This window comes from Carassius carassius, chromosome 27 (genome assembly GCF_963082965.1).
Source record: "Carassius carassius chromosome 27, fCarCar2.1, whole genome shotgun sequence".
In the NCBI taxonomy this organism is placed as follows: domain Eukaryota; kingdom Metazoa; phylum Chordata; class Actinopteri; order Cypriniformes; family Cyprinidae; genus Carassius; species Carassius carassius.
This window is the reverse complement of record NC_081781.1, coordinates 10,334,767-10,355,639: the sequence shown is the minus strand read 5'-3', so window position 1 is coordinate 10,355,639 and position 20,873 is coordinate 10,334,767. Positions and strand designations below refer to the sequence as shown.

The following is a 20,873-nucleotide window of genomic DNA, read 5'->3' as shown; positions in this document are numbered from 1 at the left end:
TCCGTTAAGCTGCATTGGCTTTTTGGTCTTATGGAGCCAAGCCAATGCCTATCACACTGCCTGTTAAGCGCATTTCACTTGATTTATCCCGTCATATGATCGTACAGGAAGATATGGAGCAAAATAGCCTTTTCATTTGTGGCTCATGAGTTCAATGTCTAACAAGAATGACAGCTTTCATCCCTGCAATGCCAGATATGTTGGTGAAAGTCATTACTCCTTAACTGACTGCCAAATGTAGAAACCAGGTGAATTTTATGGCCATGTGTTCATATGAAGCAAAACCTGAAATACCTTTTGAGACGTATGACCTGAGCCTTACTTTACCTGACAAGAACCTTAGAGAGGATGAGGGGGAGCTGGTGGGGGGGGGGGTGGATGAGATTATCCATCATCACATTTTGCCTTGGTAAAATCGGAGCAGTGACTTTGGACCTTAAGCAGTGAGCCCATTATGAAATATCCCTGAGCCTGAAACTCAGCAAGGACTGATCCAAACAAACCTTCAAAGTAGCTGCTGCATTGTTTAAATATTGCCATTAGGATTTTGGATGACTTGTTATTATAAATCATTTCTGTGTGTTGATTAATGATTGCTTTGTGCTCTTTTGGAAAAACTTGCATACTAACAAAAGTCTGATTTTATTTTCACATTTTGTAAGGCTGTAATTTTATTACGAATAATAAAGAGATCTCATTCTAAAAGTGTTTAATTTTATTGTATATTTATTTTTTATTTATTATCCATATGTATTGTTTATTTATTATGTTGTATACAGCATTTTTAGCAGTGAGTTCTTACCATGGTTTTTTATAATAACCCCTCTGGCTTGTTTCCGAGCACCATAATCTACCCAAAGGAGCTTTAATAGGAATTGAATAAGAAAATCATTGTTTATTGATTTAATTATTTTTTTTACAAAATGTAATTTTGTAATTTGATTCAATGTCAGTCATTATTTTTAAAATCCTCAATATTGCTTGAATATTGTTTGTTAGGAATAAATATAACATTGAAAGTAGTTTGTATAAGTCAGCATAAGTTATTTGGTTTCTTATGTGTTTAAATCAGTACAAGTTAGATTAAATATTGCAAAACATGAATTTAATCCATCATATAAAATCAAGTATTATGTTGGGGTAAAGAATCTCAAAGGACAAATAAACAACTGATGTTTTGGAAACAGTATGCAGTGTTTGTCAACTAACTGGGACTACTGTTAATGAGATACTGTGAATTTATCACAACTTAGGTTTATCAAATTTGTATTTCTTTCTAGTTCATCCTTTCTTAATTTATGTAATTTTTGTTTTTATATCTGTAATTTGAGGTTCCTTCATCTACTCTATATAAATCTGCTCTGTAATCAGTCACACATACTTTCTGCATAACCATGGTAGTTATGCAAACTTTATAAAGCTGTCAATTAGCTAAAGTTGAATATGGTGCTTTGTTGAAGAAATATAGCTTTATAATTAGACAATTCTCACTTAAGAGCCAACATGTGTTGCTGAATGAAAGGGGCCATTATGACCTCATAAGGGTCAAAGTCTGAAGATCATGGGATTTTGTTATTATGATTATAGAATCACTTCATCACAGTGGTCACTTAGCACCACTGATGGCTACAGATCTATTTGCTATTTCTTAAATGATCAACCCCATTACAAAGGTCGTACAAGAGGTCAACTGGAGGTGACATTGCATATGCTGATTGTTGTGTCAGAAACCTAAGGTTGATGACTTCTGTGCCCCGTGGCTTCATTTAATAAGACAACAGGATCACAGTCGGCAAGGCTTACGCAGACCCAGGGGGTCTAGCAGAATAAGAGCTTTTGAATAATGGGCCATGGCATAAGGGCAGAAACATCTGACCCTGTTGGGCACCCCTGCCCACTCATCTTTGGGTACAGTGCATGGCCCATCAGCTGGATAAGACGGCTATAATGCCTCTTGAAGACAAAACTAGAGAACATTTGAGGGAGGCAATAGATGGCCACTGTGGTGCTTCTGTCTTCATCAATGATGAACTGCATTCAGGACTATTTCTAAAATTAGTTTGGCATCCGAATAGCTCAGCACAACAAAACAGAAAGCACTGGATAAAATAAATAATTTGCTTTCCTAAAGGCCTATATATTAATGTCCATGATGTTACACATTAAACTCAAGACGCTAATATATTTTACTCTCAAATGTTTTCTAATGGCAATGTTTGTTTACGCTCTATTTCGTATTCATATTGAACAATTTTACAATTGTATATTATCTTAAACCGTCAGGTAGTAAAGAAAATAGTACACCAAGAACGAGCAACAATATTACAGTAATATTAATACGTTTCATTTACCTGCACGAACGGTCTAAGATCCAGCGTTGCCTTGAAAGAAAATATTTGATCGCTTGACTCCAGTCAGACCAATCAGAATCAAGTATTCAGGAAAGTCGCGAAAATAATTGTTTACATGCAAATATTCTACTTTTAGGTATCAAATGATTAGACTGCATGCCAAATGTATTAGGATATTGAAAAAACCAATATCTCAAGTGTGAAGCAAGCTGTCTCATCACTGTAGCTCTTATTTGTTATTTTGTGCTGCCATCATTCAGGTCAATGGGACTGAAGAGGAAACGGCAAAGGTTATTGAGGAGGGTTTGAGCATGATCACTTCCTCTCATTTTATTCTCTCTCATATCAGAAAACACACTTGATGTTTTTTCTCTCTTTTGTAAATGATATGAAATGTATTAACAGTTGATCTATTGCTACTAGTATCTACATGGAGATAAATCATAAGCCAGGTTTATTGTATTACTCTGGCTCCATCTATCGATGGAACATGATTTTAAGATCAAAAATGACAATTCTGTCATAATTTACTCACCTTCATGTCGTTCCAAACTTGTACGAATTGCTTTCTTATGTTGAACATAAAGGCAAGATATTTTTCCATACTATGGAAGTCAATGGCAACCACCAACTGTTTTAATTTTTGTGTGAACTACCCCTTTAATGAGTGAAAAATAGACTTGAGACCAGATATGTGTTCATGCCATCATTGTTAAAAAAAAAGAAAAAAAAGAAGGCCATCATAAACCAGCCTGTTGGTTTTGTATGCTGGTTTTAGTGGTTTTAGCTGGTCACTCTGGGAGACCAGGATTTTGACCAGTTAAACTAGCAGAATACCTGCTTGGCCTAGACCAGCTTAAACCAGATAAGACCACCTAACTGTCGTAGTCTGATTTAAGATATTTTCCGACTAAATTTGCCTGGTTTTAAAACAAGTTCACAAACAACATATCCAGTGAAGAAAATCAACCACATTTAGTAGGGAAATCCATCACATGTTATAAGGTGGATTTGCCATAAGAGGGCGACATTGCAACAGTCTGATTCCGAAAAGCATGGCGCTGGAAACATGTATTGCGTTTCTGTTAGCAGACAGCTATGATGTTGAAGATTTCTTGTTTTTCAAGAAAAATGCAACTCGCAAGCGTCGGAAAGTAAGGTAAGGTGAAAAAACTGTATTCTATATTTGTATATAATGTTGCTTTATTTGGTTACAAACAACACGGCACCTCTTTTTATACGCCGTTTATTTACTGTAGCTTGCAACTATTCTTTCAGTTGTAACCCCTGTCAATTTTCAGCTGTGAAAACCCAATAATACAACTAATATTAATTCATATTTCAATAGAATGAAGTTGAAAACTGAGCCAAGTGATGATCTGCAAAGGTAAGATGATCCACACAGTATTTGATATAAAAAAGATACTGTTTATAATACACATTGGATGTATGCGTTAACATTGTTTTGTTTTCACATGTCAAGAGAGGATGAAAAAAGAGATGTTTTCAATACCGTGCTGCAAAGCTTGACAGTACATGATTTTAAGAGTCACTTCCAGCTGACGACATCTCAAACTGAGGTACTTGAGTTCATGCTGGTCCTATTTTCTGCTAATCTCATTTGTGTTTGGTAAAACAATTGTTCTTTTTGTGTTTGTAGGAGTTGGTACAGCTGCTGGCACCATGTAAATGGACTGCCATTAGGCAAGAGGGATGGACCGTGTGGCATGCAGTGCTTGCTAGCCTGTGGGCTCTTTCTACCCAAGAGTCTTACCACAGTGTGGCAAACCGTTTCCACATCACAGAGTCACTCATTTGTGATCAGCTGGATGAGTTTTGTACCCTTGTTACCAGTAACTTGGCTAATGAAATTCACTGGCCGCACGGGAAGGAAGCAGAAATGTCTGTGGTGGGGTTCCTTTCTACAGTGGGGTTACCAGATACCCTCTGTGTAGTAGGAACTGGTTTCATTCCTATTGAGAAACCTACAGATGTGCCAGATCCAGAGATATATAGAGACGCAGAGGGGTCGTACTCTGTAAAACTCATGGCTTTTTGCAACCACAAGGGCCGCTTTACCTACGTGTCTGCAGAGCACCCTAGAAATTGGCACAACTCAAGAGTCCTTTCAGCATCGGAGGTTGGCAAGGCATTGCGGGAAAACCCTGTGGCTCTGCTACATGGCAAACACATTATTGGCAATTCCACCTTCCCACTTTCAGAGCACTTTCTGACTCCATTCCCTGATTATGCAACACTAGGACAGAAAAAAGTTTGTTATAACCAGAAAGTGCAGTCATCTCTTGCAGTTGCACAAGGCTCCATCCATACTCTGAGATCTTGTTTTCAGAGGCTCAGATGTCTGCAGAAGCATTCGGTTTGCCAAACCAGTTTAGCTGTGAAGACCTGCTGTATTTTATACAACATGTTCCTGGAAACGTACAATGTTCTAGTGGACTGCATTAGGGATGATGTAACTCAAAAACCTTTCCATGAACTACGCTACGGACATTCTGGAAGTCTGGGTGGAATATCTAAAAGACAAGACATTGCAGCCTCACTCGGGCGAACCACTAAAAAAAGAAAATATATGTACAATCAGTGTTGAAAAGTAATGTTGCGTATGATAATGAATGCAACATGTTGACAAAATGTTCTACTTTAATTTATTAGGTGACTGTTTTGTTAATCTCTGTAGTATGTATATTTTATGTACAGTTATGTTGTTATAATGCAATGCATATGTTGAATTACAAAATCAAGAAGGACAAGTGTCTGTATAATCAATATCCTCCATAAGGATCTAAAGTTTTAATCTGCTAATGATTTCAAACCTGGGTTTGTGAACCTGTAACCTGTAAAACAGGATTTTCTACTATGTTTTCTATGCATTATTAATCCATTATACAGCATGGAATCTTATTTTCATTAAAGTTCTAAATAACACAAATGCAATTTTTAAAAGACATATTGGAGTTCTTGGGTTGGCTAAGAGTCTGTGTGAGTGGTCCTTAAATCTGTAAAGGCTGAAACCCCTCTTTATTTGTAAAATAAATGAAAAATGCATCTAAAAGTAATAGTTGTGTGTAAACACGTACTCCAGTAGAGCGCGTGCGTAGAACACGTACACCACAAGGCGCACAGATTTTTCGTATTTCAGAATTTCGACAGCAAGCGGTGAGGCGTTATTAACACGCCATAATAAAAGCCCAAGTCCTATTGAACGTGGAAATCCACTCATTCTTTATTCTACTGGCAGCTCGATTGCAGTACAATAAAATAGCATGCGTTTTTAAAAATACCCCCTGATTTTTAAACGGTCAGGACTGTCTTAATAAAATAACACGAAAAGCTTTTATTTTGAAAACCATCGCTATCGTGGCAGAAAGCGTGGATGCTGGCTTCTTCCTCCAGCAGATGTGACTAGTCCTACTACAGTGGAGCGACTGATTGGGCGGCAAGGCGGCAGAAAAAAATCGGGGTTTAGAGCCGCTGCGAAATGGCTGGACAACAGTTTCAGTACGACGACAGTGGCAACACGTTTTTCTATTTCCTCACGTCTTTTGTGGGACTAATAGTCATCCCAGCCACCTATTACCTCTGGCCCCGGGATCAGAACGCGGGTAAGGCCCCATATGCGAAAACACTAACGTTACCAGCTAACGTTAAGTAGTTAACGTTACATGTCGCTTGATGATAAGCACTGATAACCAGATTGCCACATCTGTGAGGAATGTTTTCTGACATTGTATTAAAATTATTTAATAAAACGAATACCGAAGGTAACGTTAAATCTAAGTAATGGCATTAAGTTCTCGCCTGATTGTGGATAAGTAGCATTAGCAGCTGACCCCACTCAGCTTAACTAACAGTTACACTAGAGATATTTCCGATATTTTTTAAATGCATGTTATGCATCATAATGCCAGTACTTATAAAGAATAAATGTAGGCTATATTTGAACATTGATAGTATCAAACGCATGCTATCCACGTTAAATGTACTGGCCATTGGTTTAATATGAGCTTTTTCCTATGTCCTCGTTTGTTTAGATTGCTTTGCTTTAAGATTAGCTGATCTGATCAAATAATGGTCGTCATAGATCTTTAATTGTGTGTTTTCTGTCTTCATGGCATGCCACTCCCACTAATTTTTCAGCACGTGTTATGAAATGTTGCAAATGTATCTGTTTATTTAGCTGCTCATGGTGTTTTTTTTCACCTTGTTGTGAATTACACTGTCATGAACTGCACTTTTACATGCTGTTTACATTGCACTAGATCGACATGCTCTTCAATTTTAAGTCAATCGAAGCTGATCGAATATCACAATAAATTAACCCATATTTGCAGACATTGATTTCTAGATTCTGCAGGCTACAATAGAACAAAAATGACAAATTTACTAATTTAATATTGACACCATGAAATTGTTGCATTAAAATGAAACACTTAAGAATAAATGCAATGTGTAAATAAATTAATCTTTTGAATATAATGTGCAAATGTCTGTTTTAGACAGCGTAGATTTTCAGTATGCCGCGCAATAACACATTCACAAGAAAAGTAAATAGGTTATTGTTTTTTATGCCTTTATTTCTCATTAATTTCCTACCAGACTGGAAAGAATGGAAAGTTATTTGTGTGTGTGTGTATGTATAAAACCCTTCAAATATAAATAAAGATGGGTTTGTCGCACACAAATCCATGGCTTCTGTTTATTCTGTTATATAACAATAACATTTTGGCATTTTACTTTGAGGCAGCTTTCGTAATCTACCTTGCAATGTAAGAGGGTCACATTCAGATAAAAATAAAAAGGTTTGCAGTACCTCACTAACTAAAAAGTAACAGTACTACTATGCTTTTTAGACATGTTAATATTATTGCTTTGTATAATTTACTATCAAAAGCTTTCTGTACACTGGTACAGTTCTGTTTTGGCAGAATTTGTATGTTTTCATAGTAATCGTGAATTAGAATTTATTTTTCTTATTGTTGTCTGTTATGTGAATTAATTCACAGAGCAATTAAGGTTGAAGAGTTTACGACGAGTTCATGGAAGATGTCTGTGGTATCGCCTTCGGCTTATGAAATCACAGCAGAGCATTGTTCCAACACTTAAGTAAGTGATTATGTTTGTGTGTAATTAGTAAAAGGCGGTTTAGGGGAATTGATCTCATTTAGCTCATTGCACCGAATATTATTATGACAAACTGTACTTGTGTCCTGTCTGTTTGCTGTTTGTGAGCATTTAGTTTTTAACATGAATAAATCATTGTAATTTCAATAGGTTTCTGGAGTTGTGTGCACTGTATACAGTGAGCACTAAGGAACAAAATTAATTGGACAACAGCATCCATTTAAAATGATGTTAAATGCTAAAGTATTATTCCATTTGCTTGCTTTGCATGGTAATTATATTAAAGGATCAAAATAAACATTTTGTTTTAATTATTGTATTAAGTGCTTGGTGTTCTGAGAATATTATTTAATTTCCTTTGAATTAGCAAGGGGACAGCAGTGCTTTTTGGTTGTCTTGCAACAGATATCATGCTTTTTTTATTAGATTTATGAATTTTCAGAGTCAGACAAGTCTAGATCCATTTGATTTTGTTTGTCTAATGAAAAAAATAAAATATTATTGTGGCACCTCCCATAGTCGTCGAAATTTATGAAGTTATGAATTCTTCTGGATAATACTGACTTCAGACACTCGTCAAATCTCTGCTCTAACTATTTAAAGAACAAAGCTTGCATCAGATGTGTGGAGTATTCATGAATACCCTGTTTTTCATGGCTTAAATATGTTCTTTTTGCTGTTTAGTCACCAAATTTTGGTTCCAAAGTAAAAATGTACTTCTCTGCCATTTTAGAAAAGCAGCCCTGTTGTTTGGGTGGGCAGTATTTCTTTTCCTGGCCTATAAGGTGTCTAAATTAGATCGAGAGTACCAGGAGTATAACCCCTATGAGGTCCTCAAATTGGAAGCAGTAAGTACACCTTTCTTACTTCTTCTTTCTCATTTTAATCTTTAATCTGCTTCTTCTCAGGATTAAAGTATCCATTATGTTTTTGTTTAGGGAGCATCTGTTGCTGAGATTAAGAAGCAGTATAGAGTACTGTCTCTGAAACACCATCCTGATAAAGGTGGAGATGAGGCCATGTTCATGAAGCTTGCTAAAGCTTACTCAGCGTAAGACTGTTGCCTTTGACTTATTTATTGTTGCCTTTTGCTTTAAATCTCATGTTATTTATAGCAGTTGCCAGCTCATTTTTATGTGTATGGGTTGGTGTTGGAATTGCAGTGTGTAATCATAGGTGCAACACAAAGCAATTCGTAAAAGCTTTTTATAAAAATCTAATCCACTGTGCCAAAATTAAACACTTAATCTTCTTTAAATATGCATGCAGCACCTTTCTGTTACTTATCAATACTGCACCACATATATAATCATCCGGGTTTTAAAAACTGTCGTCCACATTCATGCTTTCTCACAGTTTAACAAATGAGGAATCACGGAACAACTGGGAGATGTATGGCAACCCTGATGGCCCAAGAGGTGACGGTTTCTTTAACTTGCTAACTTATTTCTGAGGAAGTGTTCTGCCTTATACTGAAAATTCATCATTATTCCTTATTTCTCTGTGTTCCATTTCACTCTTGATCAGTGACTAGTTTTGGAATCGCTCTTCCTGCATGGATTGTTGACCAGAAGAATTCCATGCTGGTATGTTCAACTACTCATTTTGTCCAGCTGTCAGTTAAGTTTAGACCACATTTAAGTGTCAAATAATAATTACATAAATATTCCAAGAATGCAATAACTTGCAAAACCTGTTGGCTTGTGCCTTTGACAGGTGCTGCTGGTCTATGGGTTGGCTTTTATGGTTATTCTTCCTGTGGTTGTGGTAAGCTTGTCTTCTAATCAATTACTTTGACATTAGATATCATTAAAGACATGTTTGGGGTCAGTAAGATTTTTATTTATTTATTTTTTTTCAATGTTTTTGAACGTAGTCTATAATGCTGACCCAGATAATTGTTCCAAAATACAGTAAAACCGTAAAATTGTGAAGTATTATTACAGTTAAAATTGCCTTAAAACAGTTTTGTTAATGTGTATCATTATAAATGTTTTTATTATTTATGATAAATTGAATGTGTCCATGCTATATAAAAGTATCCATTTCTTTTTTTAAAAAAGTTAGTGTGCCTTGTTGGATCTTTTTTGTACAAGCATTTTGGAAACCATAGAATAGAAACCTTTTTAATTAATTGATATTCTGATAAACCCAATAGTAATGTGCATTTTTGTTTAGGGCACATGGTGGTACCGCTCCATCCGCTACAGTGGTGATCAGATCCTTATCAACACCACACAGCTTTTCATGCACTTTATGTACAAAACGCCTACAATGAACATGAAACGTAAGTTGAAGAAAAATATGTCATGACCCTTTAGATCCTTTAGATTCTACAGACTAAGTCTCTTCTCTGTTTGACAGGATTGGTTATGGTGTTGACGGCAGCATTTGAATTTGATCCTCGTAGTAACAAAGAGGCCATTATAAGACCAACAGACAACATAGAAGTTCCCCAGGTAAAATCTTCAGACATATGTATTTTGTGCCAAAGATTTAGAGTGCTTAATGAAGTGGATAGTGAATAATGATTCAAATTGAATGCTTGTGTTCCTTTGTGCAGTTGATTCGGGAGCTGGGGAACATTAATGTGAAGAAGAAGGAGCCTCCATTCTGCTATCCCTATAGCCTGAAGGCTCGAGTCTTATTACTTACACACCTTGCCAGGATGGATGTTTCTGAGAACATAGAGGAGGGTATGCATTCACACACACCTCTCAAGTGTCAATTCTGTAGGATAATAACACACCAACTACTTGTCTAATGCAATTCATTACATTTCTGCATTTGGCAAGTGTGTGTGATCCCTGGGAATTAAATCCATGAGCTTGGTGCTGCTAATGCAATGCTCTGCCAGTTGAGCTACCCAAACACAATATTCATGTTATTAATGTGTATTAATTTGCTGTTTTGTATCTTCTACAGATCAGAGGTTTGTAATGAAGAAGTGCCCTGCTTTACTACAGGAAATTATCAATGTTGGCTGTCAACTTACTATGATGGCAACCAGTAGAGGAGGTAATTAACATAATGATGTTATTAATTTAATTAACATATTTTTATTACCGTTCAAAGGTTTGTTCATTTTATTCAATAATGAATTTACTGTATTATTCAGCAAAAATCCATTGAAGTGAGCAAAAGTGACACTAAAGACTTATGAAAGGTTCATATTTTGGTTTTGGGAGTCCCCAACAAGAGGTTTACATGCTTGCAAGGTCAAAAAACACTTTCATTGTCTTATAATATCCCTTAATTGTTTCCTTTTTTGCTCAATGACTCCCAAATGGTTCGCTCAAAGATTAATTTTTCCAAACCCCTCCTTTGAGTGATGCTAAAGTGCGTTGATTGTTCTGATGACTCAGTCTGTTGTGATCGGTCTACTGCATACAGCGCAGGTCAATAACGGAACGCCAATCACCATTACTTAGCCCACATCTCGGTGACCCTTTTTCTGTTAGTAAACGATGTGATGTTTTTCTGTGGGTGGAGCTTAGGTGGAGGCAGAAAGATTCCCCTGACCACTTCAGTAACGTTAGCTATAAAATTTGTTAGCTAGCCGACCTTCTGTAATGTATACCTCCTTTTAAATATGTCTCCTGTAAATGATGCGAGTTGACCAGTGATATTACATACCTTTATTTTACATACAGTACATTTAAATTAAGAGTGAATATTTTCTAGAAAAAAGTCCAGAAACTAATTTTGAACTCTCTGTATTTGATTTTTTTTTTCTTACCAAGTTCTTTAAAAAAAATCCAGCCACTACCAATCACAACAATGTATATACAATTACAGGTCATTAAGCATATAAATAGTCAGTTTGTTGTTTTACACACATGCACACATTTTCATATGCAACATAGTTGTGAGATGCGTAAAAAAAATCTTGAGACGTGTAATACACACCATAATAAATTACAACAAAAGACAATACTTTATTTAACCTTTTCTGACAAGAAGTGTGGACTGCAAACATGAGCATTTTTGACACGCTTCTGTCCAGTCCGCTCGTTTCGTTTGCATTTAACGACAGATGAAATGATGCTTATGTATCTGAATCTGTGCTGGTTTGACTTGGCCGCCTCCAGTTTCCCCTTTGTTTTGCCTCCAGCTAGTGCGGTGACGTAACTGTGGCTTCAGGTCTAAAAGAGTCTATATGCGTTCGCCCATTGCAGAAACGTATTGATAAAGCACTGCAGTTTGTACACCAACGTATTGCTCAATTTTTTATCAGAACTCCAAGTAATAACAACAAAAAACATTAACTATACATCGACACATTTCTAGACAACTGCAAGCAAACTTGCTGTTAGCTGGTTAGACAGAGACAGACAAGCTGCGTGAAGCGAACACAACACTCACAACTAAATACGTATTTTGTATGCTACAGTAAGAAGTACATTACAGCAAAAGTTTTTAAAAGAATCACTCCACTTTTAGAATAAAACTTTCCTGATAATTTACTCACCCCATGTCATCCAAGATGTCGCAAAAAATATAAGGTTTTTGAGAAACCCATTCCAGTATTTTTCTCCATATAGTGGACTTTAATGGTGTTCAATGGATTGAAGGTTAAAAATATAGTTTCAGTACAGCTTTAAAGCTGCAGTCTGTAACTGTTGATGCTCTAGCGGGTAATAAACAGAACTGCTTGCGTGTTGCAGAAGGACATTGTAGCCGGAGCTACTTCTCTCTGTTTATGTCTATGAAGAATCACAAAGGTACCGGGTTACTCCGCCACGGTACCCCCGAAGCAATCTAAAATAGTCCAAATATAAACACTTATTATAGGTGTACCCTAGTGATTCAGGACAGGCTAAAAACACGGTTTGGAAAATGGATTCATGGTGTACTCGCTTATTATATACATTTTGTAAATTTTGAATACAAAAAAAGTGGTGTTTTTCTGCAAATGGCAATAGGACCACTGGGAGGACCCAGAGGAGCTTGATTTTTTTTTCACAGATCATCTGTCTCATATTCTACTGTCAGGACATAATGACAAATATGTAAAAAAATACATTTTTACAAAAGTTACCTACTGCAGCTTTAAAGGGTTCTACACAATTCCAGCCGAGGAATAAGGATATTAACTAGCAAAACGATCTGTCATTTTAAAACTAATATTTAAACACTTTTTAACAAAAAATGCTTGTCTTGTCTAGTTCTGCGAGGTTCATGCTAACTTCATCCTCCATTACTAGCAGCAAACTAATAATTAACGCTAACATTTGTGGCGTGCTCTAATGCTAGTATTTCCTGACACCGTTTAAGTTCAGAGATGTAGACTGCCTTCTAGCGGTTGGGATATAAACTCAAAACGAATCAACTGTTTATTTTTTTAAAATATCGATATTCTGTTTTTGAGAATCGATACAGTATCGCCGAACAAAAAAATCGTGATTCTTTCTTATATCGATATTTCCTTACACTCCTATTCTTAGTGTATTGCTCATCATGCATCATTGGTGAGCATAAGCGACTAATTTCAAAAACGTAAAAAATTATTTGAAAGGTAGTGTATATATTAAATGATACATGATTAAAAAATGATTGCTGATGTTGGATTGTGTAGGGCTTCGGGCTCCCAGGCTGACGTCTATAGAGAACTGCATGAAGTTGTCTCAGATGGTGGTTCAAGGACTGCAGGAGGCCAAATCTCCTCTGCTGCAGCTGCCCCATTTTGAAGAGGAGCACCTCCGATACTGTATCTCGAAGAAGGTACATCTTTCTGAAAGGCGTTGCAGAACACAGAAGGATCTGTTAAAACAATTGTGTTTGATACCCCAGCTGTTATGCAAAAACTGTTTTCAAATCTTCTAAATATGGGCCATGTCTCATCAGTATAAGGTACGGACGTTGCAGGATCTTGTCAGTCTGAAGGACTCTGACAGGAGAAACATGCTGAGATTCCTTGGGGAGGAGAAGTATGAGGAGGTCCTGGCGGTCCTCGGCAGCTTTCCCTATATCAACATGGAAACCAAACTTCAAGGTGAGATTGTTCAGCAGATTTTCAATAAAAATCACATTACATGTGATTTTAAACTCTGTGTATGTTTCATTGATCTATAGTGTTGGATGATGAAGATAGCAATAACATCACGGCAGGATCCATTGTCACCGTTACAGTCACCTTGACAAGGAAGAGAATGTCTGTAAGTAGTACATTTGTGAGAATTTCTCACGAGTCTATCCAGATGTTTAGTTGAGGGGTTATGTTTAAATTATGCTAAATACTTAGTCATGGAATGGCACATATTGCAGTTGCAGCAGACATCCACAAGAGGTCAACGCTGAGCTTCTTTGTTTTTTAGGATTAGCTTTTCATTTCAGCAACAATACATTACGAAAACAGTCTGTATTATATGACTTTGTTTTAATGCACAACAACATTGAACTAAATTGTGATTGTGTTTAGGAGATGTTTGAGAAAGAGGAGGATGCACCACCACCTACTGAGGAAACTAATGCAGAGGAGGTAGTAATGATCTCATGTTCATCAGATGTAATTTAATAGTGACTTAAAAATTTCCATTTACATCTTGTTGTTTGCTCATTATAATCTCTAAAGGATTTATGTATATTATTTTGTGCTTTGCAGCAAGGAGATGCCAAAACAAACAAAACAAAAGTTTGGCAAAATAAGAATAAAGGAGCTAAAAAAGCTGCCAAGTCCAAAAAGAAGAAACTGACTAAGAAGAAACCAGTCACCCAACAGCAGGCAAAGGGAGACAAGGCCAAACAAGCCAATGGCAATGTGGGAGGAAATGTAGGGATTCTAGAACTGTATACATTCAGTGTTGTCTTCAATTTTATTCGATATACACTACCATTCAAAAAATAGGTCCAAAAAATGTTTTGGGAGAAAGACATGAATACATTTATTCAGCAAGAATGCATTAAATTGGTCAAAAGTGTTCATTAAGACATTTAAAATGTTTGTTAATAAAAAAAGTCATTTAAAATAAATCCTGTTCTTTGGAACTTTGGGGGAGGGGGGGGGGGGTGTATTTTTCCACGAAAAAATGGAGCAGCACAACTCATTTAAACTTTTTTTTCTTGATCACTAAATCAGCATATTAGAATGATTTTTGAAAAATTATGTCACCAAAGACTGGAGTAATGGCTGCTGAAAAATTGTCTTGTTAAAATAGAAAAGTTATTTTATTTTTAAAAGATATTTTGCATTATTATTAGATATTTTCGATCGAATTAACGCATAAGAAGTTTGATTAAAAATATATTAATTGATTTAAACAGAAGTGTATATTGCATATTTATTCACTTTAGTCAATTTTACTATTATGTACATCTATATCTAAATAAAAAATCTTTCATCCAGCTCCATGTTCTTTTATTCTCATTCACAGGACGTTGCTGCTGCATCAAAAGCGGAAGAGGACGATCTCTCTGATAAAGGCAGTGAATCAGACGAGGCAGAGGGAAATAAGGACTCACCCAGCGAGAGGGATGAGGAGAGTGACAAGCAGAGTGAGACTGAGGTGGACGAGATTGCTGGAGATGACGAGGAGGTTTGTGTCCTATCCCTCGGACTGCTGTCGGACATTGTAGCCAATGCAGTGCAGCTTTCCATAACCCACATATCTCTGCTGTAGGAATGGGAGGCATTACAACAGAGCATTCAGCGTCGTGAAAAGGCACTATTGGAGACCAAGTCTAAGGTCACACATCCTGTCTACAGCTTGTACTTCCCTGAGGAGAAGCAGGAGTGGTGGTGGCTCTACATCGCAGATAGGAAGGAACAGACGCTGGTGTCTATGCCCAACCATGTGTGCACACTCAGAGACACAGAGGAGGTGAGGCCACAACCACTTGTTTGTGCGGGAAAGTTAAAAGAGGGAATAGAAAGTGTGAAATTGTGTTGCCAGGGTTTCCGCGGGTCTTAAAGTCTAAATTTAGTTGTATTTAGTTGCCTTTAAAAAGTCTTAAATTGCACAAAATTGTCTTATTATTTCAAGAGGTCTTAAATTTGGGGACGGAAAGACCAGAATTGCGATATGGCTGAATGTGAGGATTAAACTTCAAAAGGCTAACATTATGATTTCATTGAATAAACATGAGCGCTGCATGTTCAAATTCTAGTGCTGCCTGTTTTGTGTTCCGCTGTTACCAGGGGAAGTTATATTTCTACCAAACGCTCCACCTGCTGGCAGAGAATGAATGAGCATTTTCAATACAACTGTTTTTTTATTCAGAGTTCAGAACAATGCGAAAAATCGACCCATGCTTTTACCCTGCAAAGACACAGAGCTTTAAATGTGAACTGGTGGATCGATAAGAAGACAATGCATTATAAAAATTATCATAATTGTAGTTTTAATGATCTGCGATTTGATATTATGAGTATATCACGAAAAGCAAACACAAAGCACACCTACAGAGCTCACACATACACTAGGAGATAAAGTCTAGTAGGTATCTTTTTAGGTCACGTTTATGGTATCTTTTCATTTTTTTAATAATTTCAAACATCAATTTTTTTATATTATGTTTAACATTTCTAAACATTATTCATGCATTTGTAACTGCAGGTTAAGGTATTCCATGTCCCTCTGAGCTGCTTTAAACAGTGTGTAAATGCATTTAAATGACACTTCTAATGTAGCTTCTGTGTTTCCTCTGCATTGCAAAAATAAATTCTGTTGATGCTGATTTAATTTGCTTGGTAAGAACTAGGGCTGCTCCGATCATGATGGCCGATCGTTAATGCGCATCTTGTCAGTAAAGCCGGTTCTCTAATCAGTGGTTCCATCAGGTGCGTGATTTCACATAGAGCAGCTGTTAATTCACATAGAGCAGCTGTTACTACACAGAGCCGTTGTTAAGTGAGAAGATGCGTAAATAAACGCTGAAAATGAACGTGGATTTGCGCAGCTTCTCAGTTAACAATGGCTCTGTGTTGTAACAGCTGCTCTATGTGAAATCACGCACCTGATGGAATTTACCGTTGATTAGAGAACCGGCTTTACGAAATGAGCATAACGATCGGCGCAGCCCTAGTAAGAACCCAAATGCAATAATCTGACTTAAAAGAAAAAAATGACAAAAAATGCCCATAAAGCGTGATTACTGCTGTGAACTGACCACACAGAATATGAAGAATATCAAAACATTCAGGAGTCAGCTGTCCACGATGGTCCTTAAGATTTCAGCACAATATCTTAGGAGGCACTAGTGCTCAGCAAAATATCATCTAATTACCGTTATCAATAAAATCCCAGAATATTGAACACTCTTAATTTGTTATTTAATTGATATAATAATTTATTTATGATAATTGTTTAAATCAATATATTAATAATTTTGACTTTAAAGGCTGAAATGTAAAGTTTATCATTTTATAAAACGTTGTTTTTGTGTCTGAACTCTAAATTATGCTTTTTACAGTTATTTTATGGTACTTTATATGGTACTATAGACATTGCCCTACCCCGCTCAAATGGTATAAATTTTTTGTGTTCAGGTCTTAAAAAAGGTCTTAAATTTGAGCTTAAAAATCCTCCGGAAACCCTGGTTGTTCAGTGGTGTGAAGTTAGTTAGTTTTTACAAGATTTATGGGCCTGAAAGTGTCTTTTAATTTTAAAGTCAGAAATTTGTGAAAAATTTGCTAAATATATTTATTGGAAAGACGACCTTTTGTGTAAAGGTTGTGCAAAGTAAATTGTGCTTGCAAATCAAAGTGATATTTGATTTGATTAGATTTTTTTTAAATTGCTATTATAATTCTTATTAATGTTTTAAATGTTTATATTTATTTTATTTTTTTATTTTTATGTTACTGTTTAGGTGTCATTTATTGAATTTAGTTTTAGCTTCATATTTTTTTTCAGCTATTAATTTTACTGCTTCAATTTAGACTCCAGTTACTTGCCACGTCAACCTTTCAAATTTTTATTTAATTAAAAAATTTTTTTGTAATATTTATATTTCATTCAGATATTCAAAATGTTTTTAATAGTTTTAGTTGTAGTAACCCCATTTGTGAGTGAAGTGATTTGAATTGATCAAATTGGTTCACAAAATATTAATAAGTGAATTGATTTGAATCCGAATAAATAAATATTTTCCAGTAATCGTAAATGACTGATCATTGTAAAAGACAAAAAAAAACTTTTTTTTTTTTTTTTTTTAAATACTTTAATACTATTATTTAGGTTTAATTTACTTTTATTTCACATTTAATTTTAGTGTTCTGCTTTAGTTACTAATGTTTTGCTTTAATTTAATCTTATTTCAGGCAGTTTCAGATGCAACCTTTAAGTTTTTCGTGTAATATGTATTTTATTTCATTTCAGATTTATTTCAAATAGCCAAACAACCAAATGTTTAATAGTTGTAGTTAACAGTTTGTGAATCAAATAGTGAATTGAATTGAAATCAAACTAAAATCAAACTGGTTCAATCAGTCTGTATCAGAATGATAATCACAAATGACTGGTTATTGAAAGTCAATATTGAAAAGGAGTGGGAGCCCAAAAATCTCTTTATTGTTCTTATAAATTCATATAATCTTGACTGTAGTTTGTGCCATTGCGGGATTGGGAGTGTACATTTCTATTTGGAGAGATTTTCAGTCAATTAATTTGGTGGTTTTTTTTTTGTTGTTGTTGTTTTGGAAGTCTTACAAGAGCAATATCAAGGCATTTAGAGTTTGAATACATTATGACAAAAACGAATTACTATAATTAATTAAAATATGGTGTGCCGTCATTAAAATGTAGTAAATGGAAAGATAATAGAATGAGTGTGTGTGTGTGTGTGTGTGTGTGTGTGTGTGAGAGAGAGACTGGCTGAATGGTACTAGCTACACAGTCTCCTGCGCAGCAGTTTTCCCCATAGCTTGTTGCCAGGCAACCTCCATACTGCAGTCTCTGTCTAGTTACAGAGCAGCCAGACGCCTGTCATAATTCTGTCTGACACAGTGAGTGCTTCCTCTCTGTGAGGAGCATGAGAATGCAAGGATGTAAACAAAAGGGTCATAAATCACCACATATCTCCCAATTACTCCTCCGTATTAGGTTTTGTTGAGTTGTGTAAATTGACCAATGATTATCCAAACTTCCTGTCTGCCTCAGGTTGAACTGAAATTCCCCGCTCCAACCAAAACTGGAAACTATCAATATACTGTGATTCTCAGATCAGATTCATTCATGGGATTAGATCAGATCAAGCCACTCAAGGTCAGTTTATTTTTTTTTTATATAATCTCTTTTTTGGAAATGTTTTCTTATTTCTATGTCATACATTTATAAAATATCTATGAAATATTTATGAAGTTTTTTTTTACATCAAATATTGATTTTATTAAGTATTTATGCATTTTATAAAATATTTATAAAATATTTTAAGATGATGCATGTTCAAAGGTTTGGAGTTGATTAGATTTTTGTTTTATGATTTTTTTTTAAATAAGTCTCGTATGCAAACCAAGGCTGCATTTATTTGTTAACAAACACAGTCAATTGTAATATTGTGAAATATTATTACAATTTAAAATTGTAATTTGAAACCTGGTTCAATTTAAAAACTTTTCTATTTGAATGCATTTTAAAATCTAATTTATTCCTGTGATGGAAACGGATTTTTCCTCAGCCAGTTTCACTTGAGAAATCATTCTAATATGCTGATTTGGTGATCAAGAAACAGTGTTAATATCTTCTATAAAATAATGAAAAACTATAATTTACTATAATCTTCTTTGTTTCAGCTGGAGGTTCATGAGGCGAAGGCCTTGATGGATAACCACCCTCAGTGGGATATCCCAGAAACTGAGGAAGAGGAGGATGACCAGGAGGACAGTGATGGCATTGAGGAATCTGAGGAAGACGAAGAAGATAACGACTAAACCAGTCATTTCAAGCAGACTTGAGCACAGCTCATGCACCCATGTGCCCACTCATGCACACACACACACACACACACGCTCCTACACAGCCACATAGCTCCAAACCATTGCCGTCTTCTGGGCCTCCACACACCGGAAGCAAACAGGAGGCAAGGACGTTGACGCCACATGTTCCTGTTCGAAACACTCATGAATCACAAATCTGTCCTTTTATTTTGCCAATCAAAATAAGACTTAAGGAACTGTTAGTTATTAGATAACTGTTAGTTATCTTTCCCTGCGTTCGTTATCAGTGGGCTGTCACAGTGGTTATTTGTGGGGTCCAGCAGTGTTTCAGATTCCTCTCCACTCGACGAAAAAGATGTCTGACCAACCAATGCGTCAGAAAAATAAAAACCAGAGTACCACTGAAAAATCACACACCTCATGGCTGTCATTTTTCAAATTTCACTGTTTAGGCTTCAAGGGTGTTTTCTACCTTATTTTGTAGTTTATTAGATAGCAAATTGACCAGATGTTTCCACTTTTTATGAGGCTGTGTGACGAGTTATCTGGAGTGAGCATGAACCACAAGGACGTGGATGTGCTTTCTAAGCTTGAGCAGGAATGATGGAGTGAAGGGTGTACTGCACCGCTGTGGGTTGCCATCTCAATTTGTCTCCATGGTCATGAAGTGTGGAAGTACAATACATTTATAAATCTCACTTATCTTAACTTCTTCCAGCTTCTCATCACAAGCGCAGGTTGTCTCAGCCTCACAAAAAAAAAAAAAAAAAAAGACTGCAGACATTGCACAGCCAGGTCTAGGGTTTAGTCCTGATTTAACTCCTGATGTCGCTGCTGTTCAACAAATACGCAGGTTTGTCATATGTTTATTGAAATCTTAGAACAATTCAAGTCTCTCTCCACCCCGATTTATTCATCCCACTGACTTTTTAAATGTCCCCATTGTTGTGGAGTACAGTTGTTACAAGGAGACCATGTTTACAGCCTGAAGCCTTTTGCTATCAGTTACACTAATCTGTTGGCCATAGTGCAGCAAAACACAGTTGGGATTTTTTTTTTTTTACCTAAAAATTATCAAATTTATCAAAACTTCACTTTAGGATAATGTTTTTATCTGGTTTCTTTTGGAACTGGATGTCTCAAATGTAGATCATAGTTAAGCCCGGTTTATTTTTTGTTTTTATTTTATATATAATTTGTCTTACATTCCACTCATCAAATATGAATGCCTTATTCGATTTCCTTGTGGACACAAACATTGCAAATGGTTTGATACAAATACTTCAGTTTGAGTGATGGGAATAAAGGAGGGTCAGTGTTTATTTCTGCAGGTTTTGTTGGTTTTATGTATGGAGGCTCAAAATTAAGGGTAGATTTTGCTGTTTTGTGGATCTGATTATTGTTAATGTTATTAATGTTATTTTGCACCCTTGGAAGGTCTGACAGCGTATTGGAAGTGCTGATTTAGTGGTTGTGAAAATATTAGTCTGTTCTGTTCATTTGTC

General features: G+C 35.9%; 2 protein-coding genes across 2 annotated transcripts; both read left to right on the top strand.

The window, feature by feature from the left end:
• Positions 1–3,291: 3,291 nt before the first annotated feature.
• si:ch73-257c13.2 (uncharacterized) lies at positions 3,292–5,131 on the top strand. The gene is made up of 4 exons (XM_059513502.1): positions 3,292–3,510; positions 3,700–3,738; positions 3,835–3,931; positions 4,012–5,131. Exons 1-4 carry the CDS (start codon positions 3,407–3,409, stop codon positions 4,957–4,959), a joined length of 1,188 nt encoding a protein of 395 aa, XP_059369485.1. The 5' UTR covers positions 3,292–3,406; the 3' UTR covers positions 4,960–5,131.
• Positions 5,132–5,611: 480 nt separating this feature from the next.
• sec63 (SEC63 homolog, protein translocation regulator) lies at positions 5,612–19,780 on the top strand. The gene is made up of 20 exons (XM_059512594.1): positions 5,612–5,974; positions 7,376–7,475; positions 8,227–8,341; positions 8,432–8,544; positions 8,850–8,911; positions 9,021–9,079; positions 9,210–9,260; positions 9,672–9,780; positions 9,858–9,952; positions 10,057–10,189; positions 10,419–10,511; positions 13,072–13,217; positions 13,341–13,488; positions 13,569–13,651; positions 13,915–13,974; positions 14,098–14,265; positions 14,867–15,028; positions 15,113–15,313; positions 18,593–18,697; positions 19,225–19,780. The coding sequence occupies exons 1-20, from the start codon at positions 5,851–5,853 to the stop codon at positions 19,360–19,362; spliced, it is 2,265 nt and encodes a 754-aa protein (XP_059368577.1). The 5' UTR covers positions 5,612–5,850; the 3' UTR covers positions 19,363–19,780.
• The last annotated feature ends 1,093 nt before the right edge of the window (positions 19,781–20,873 follow it).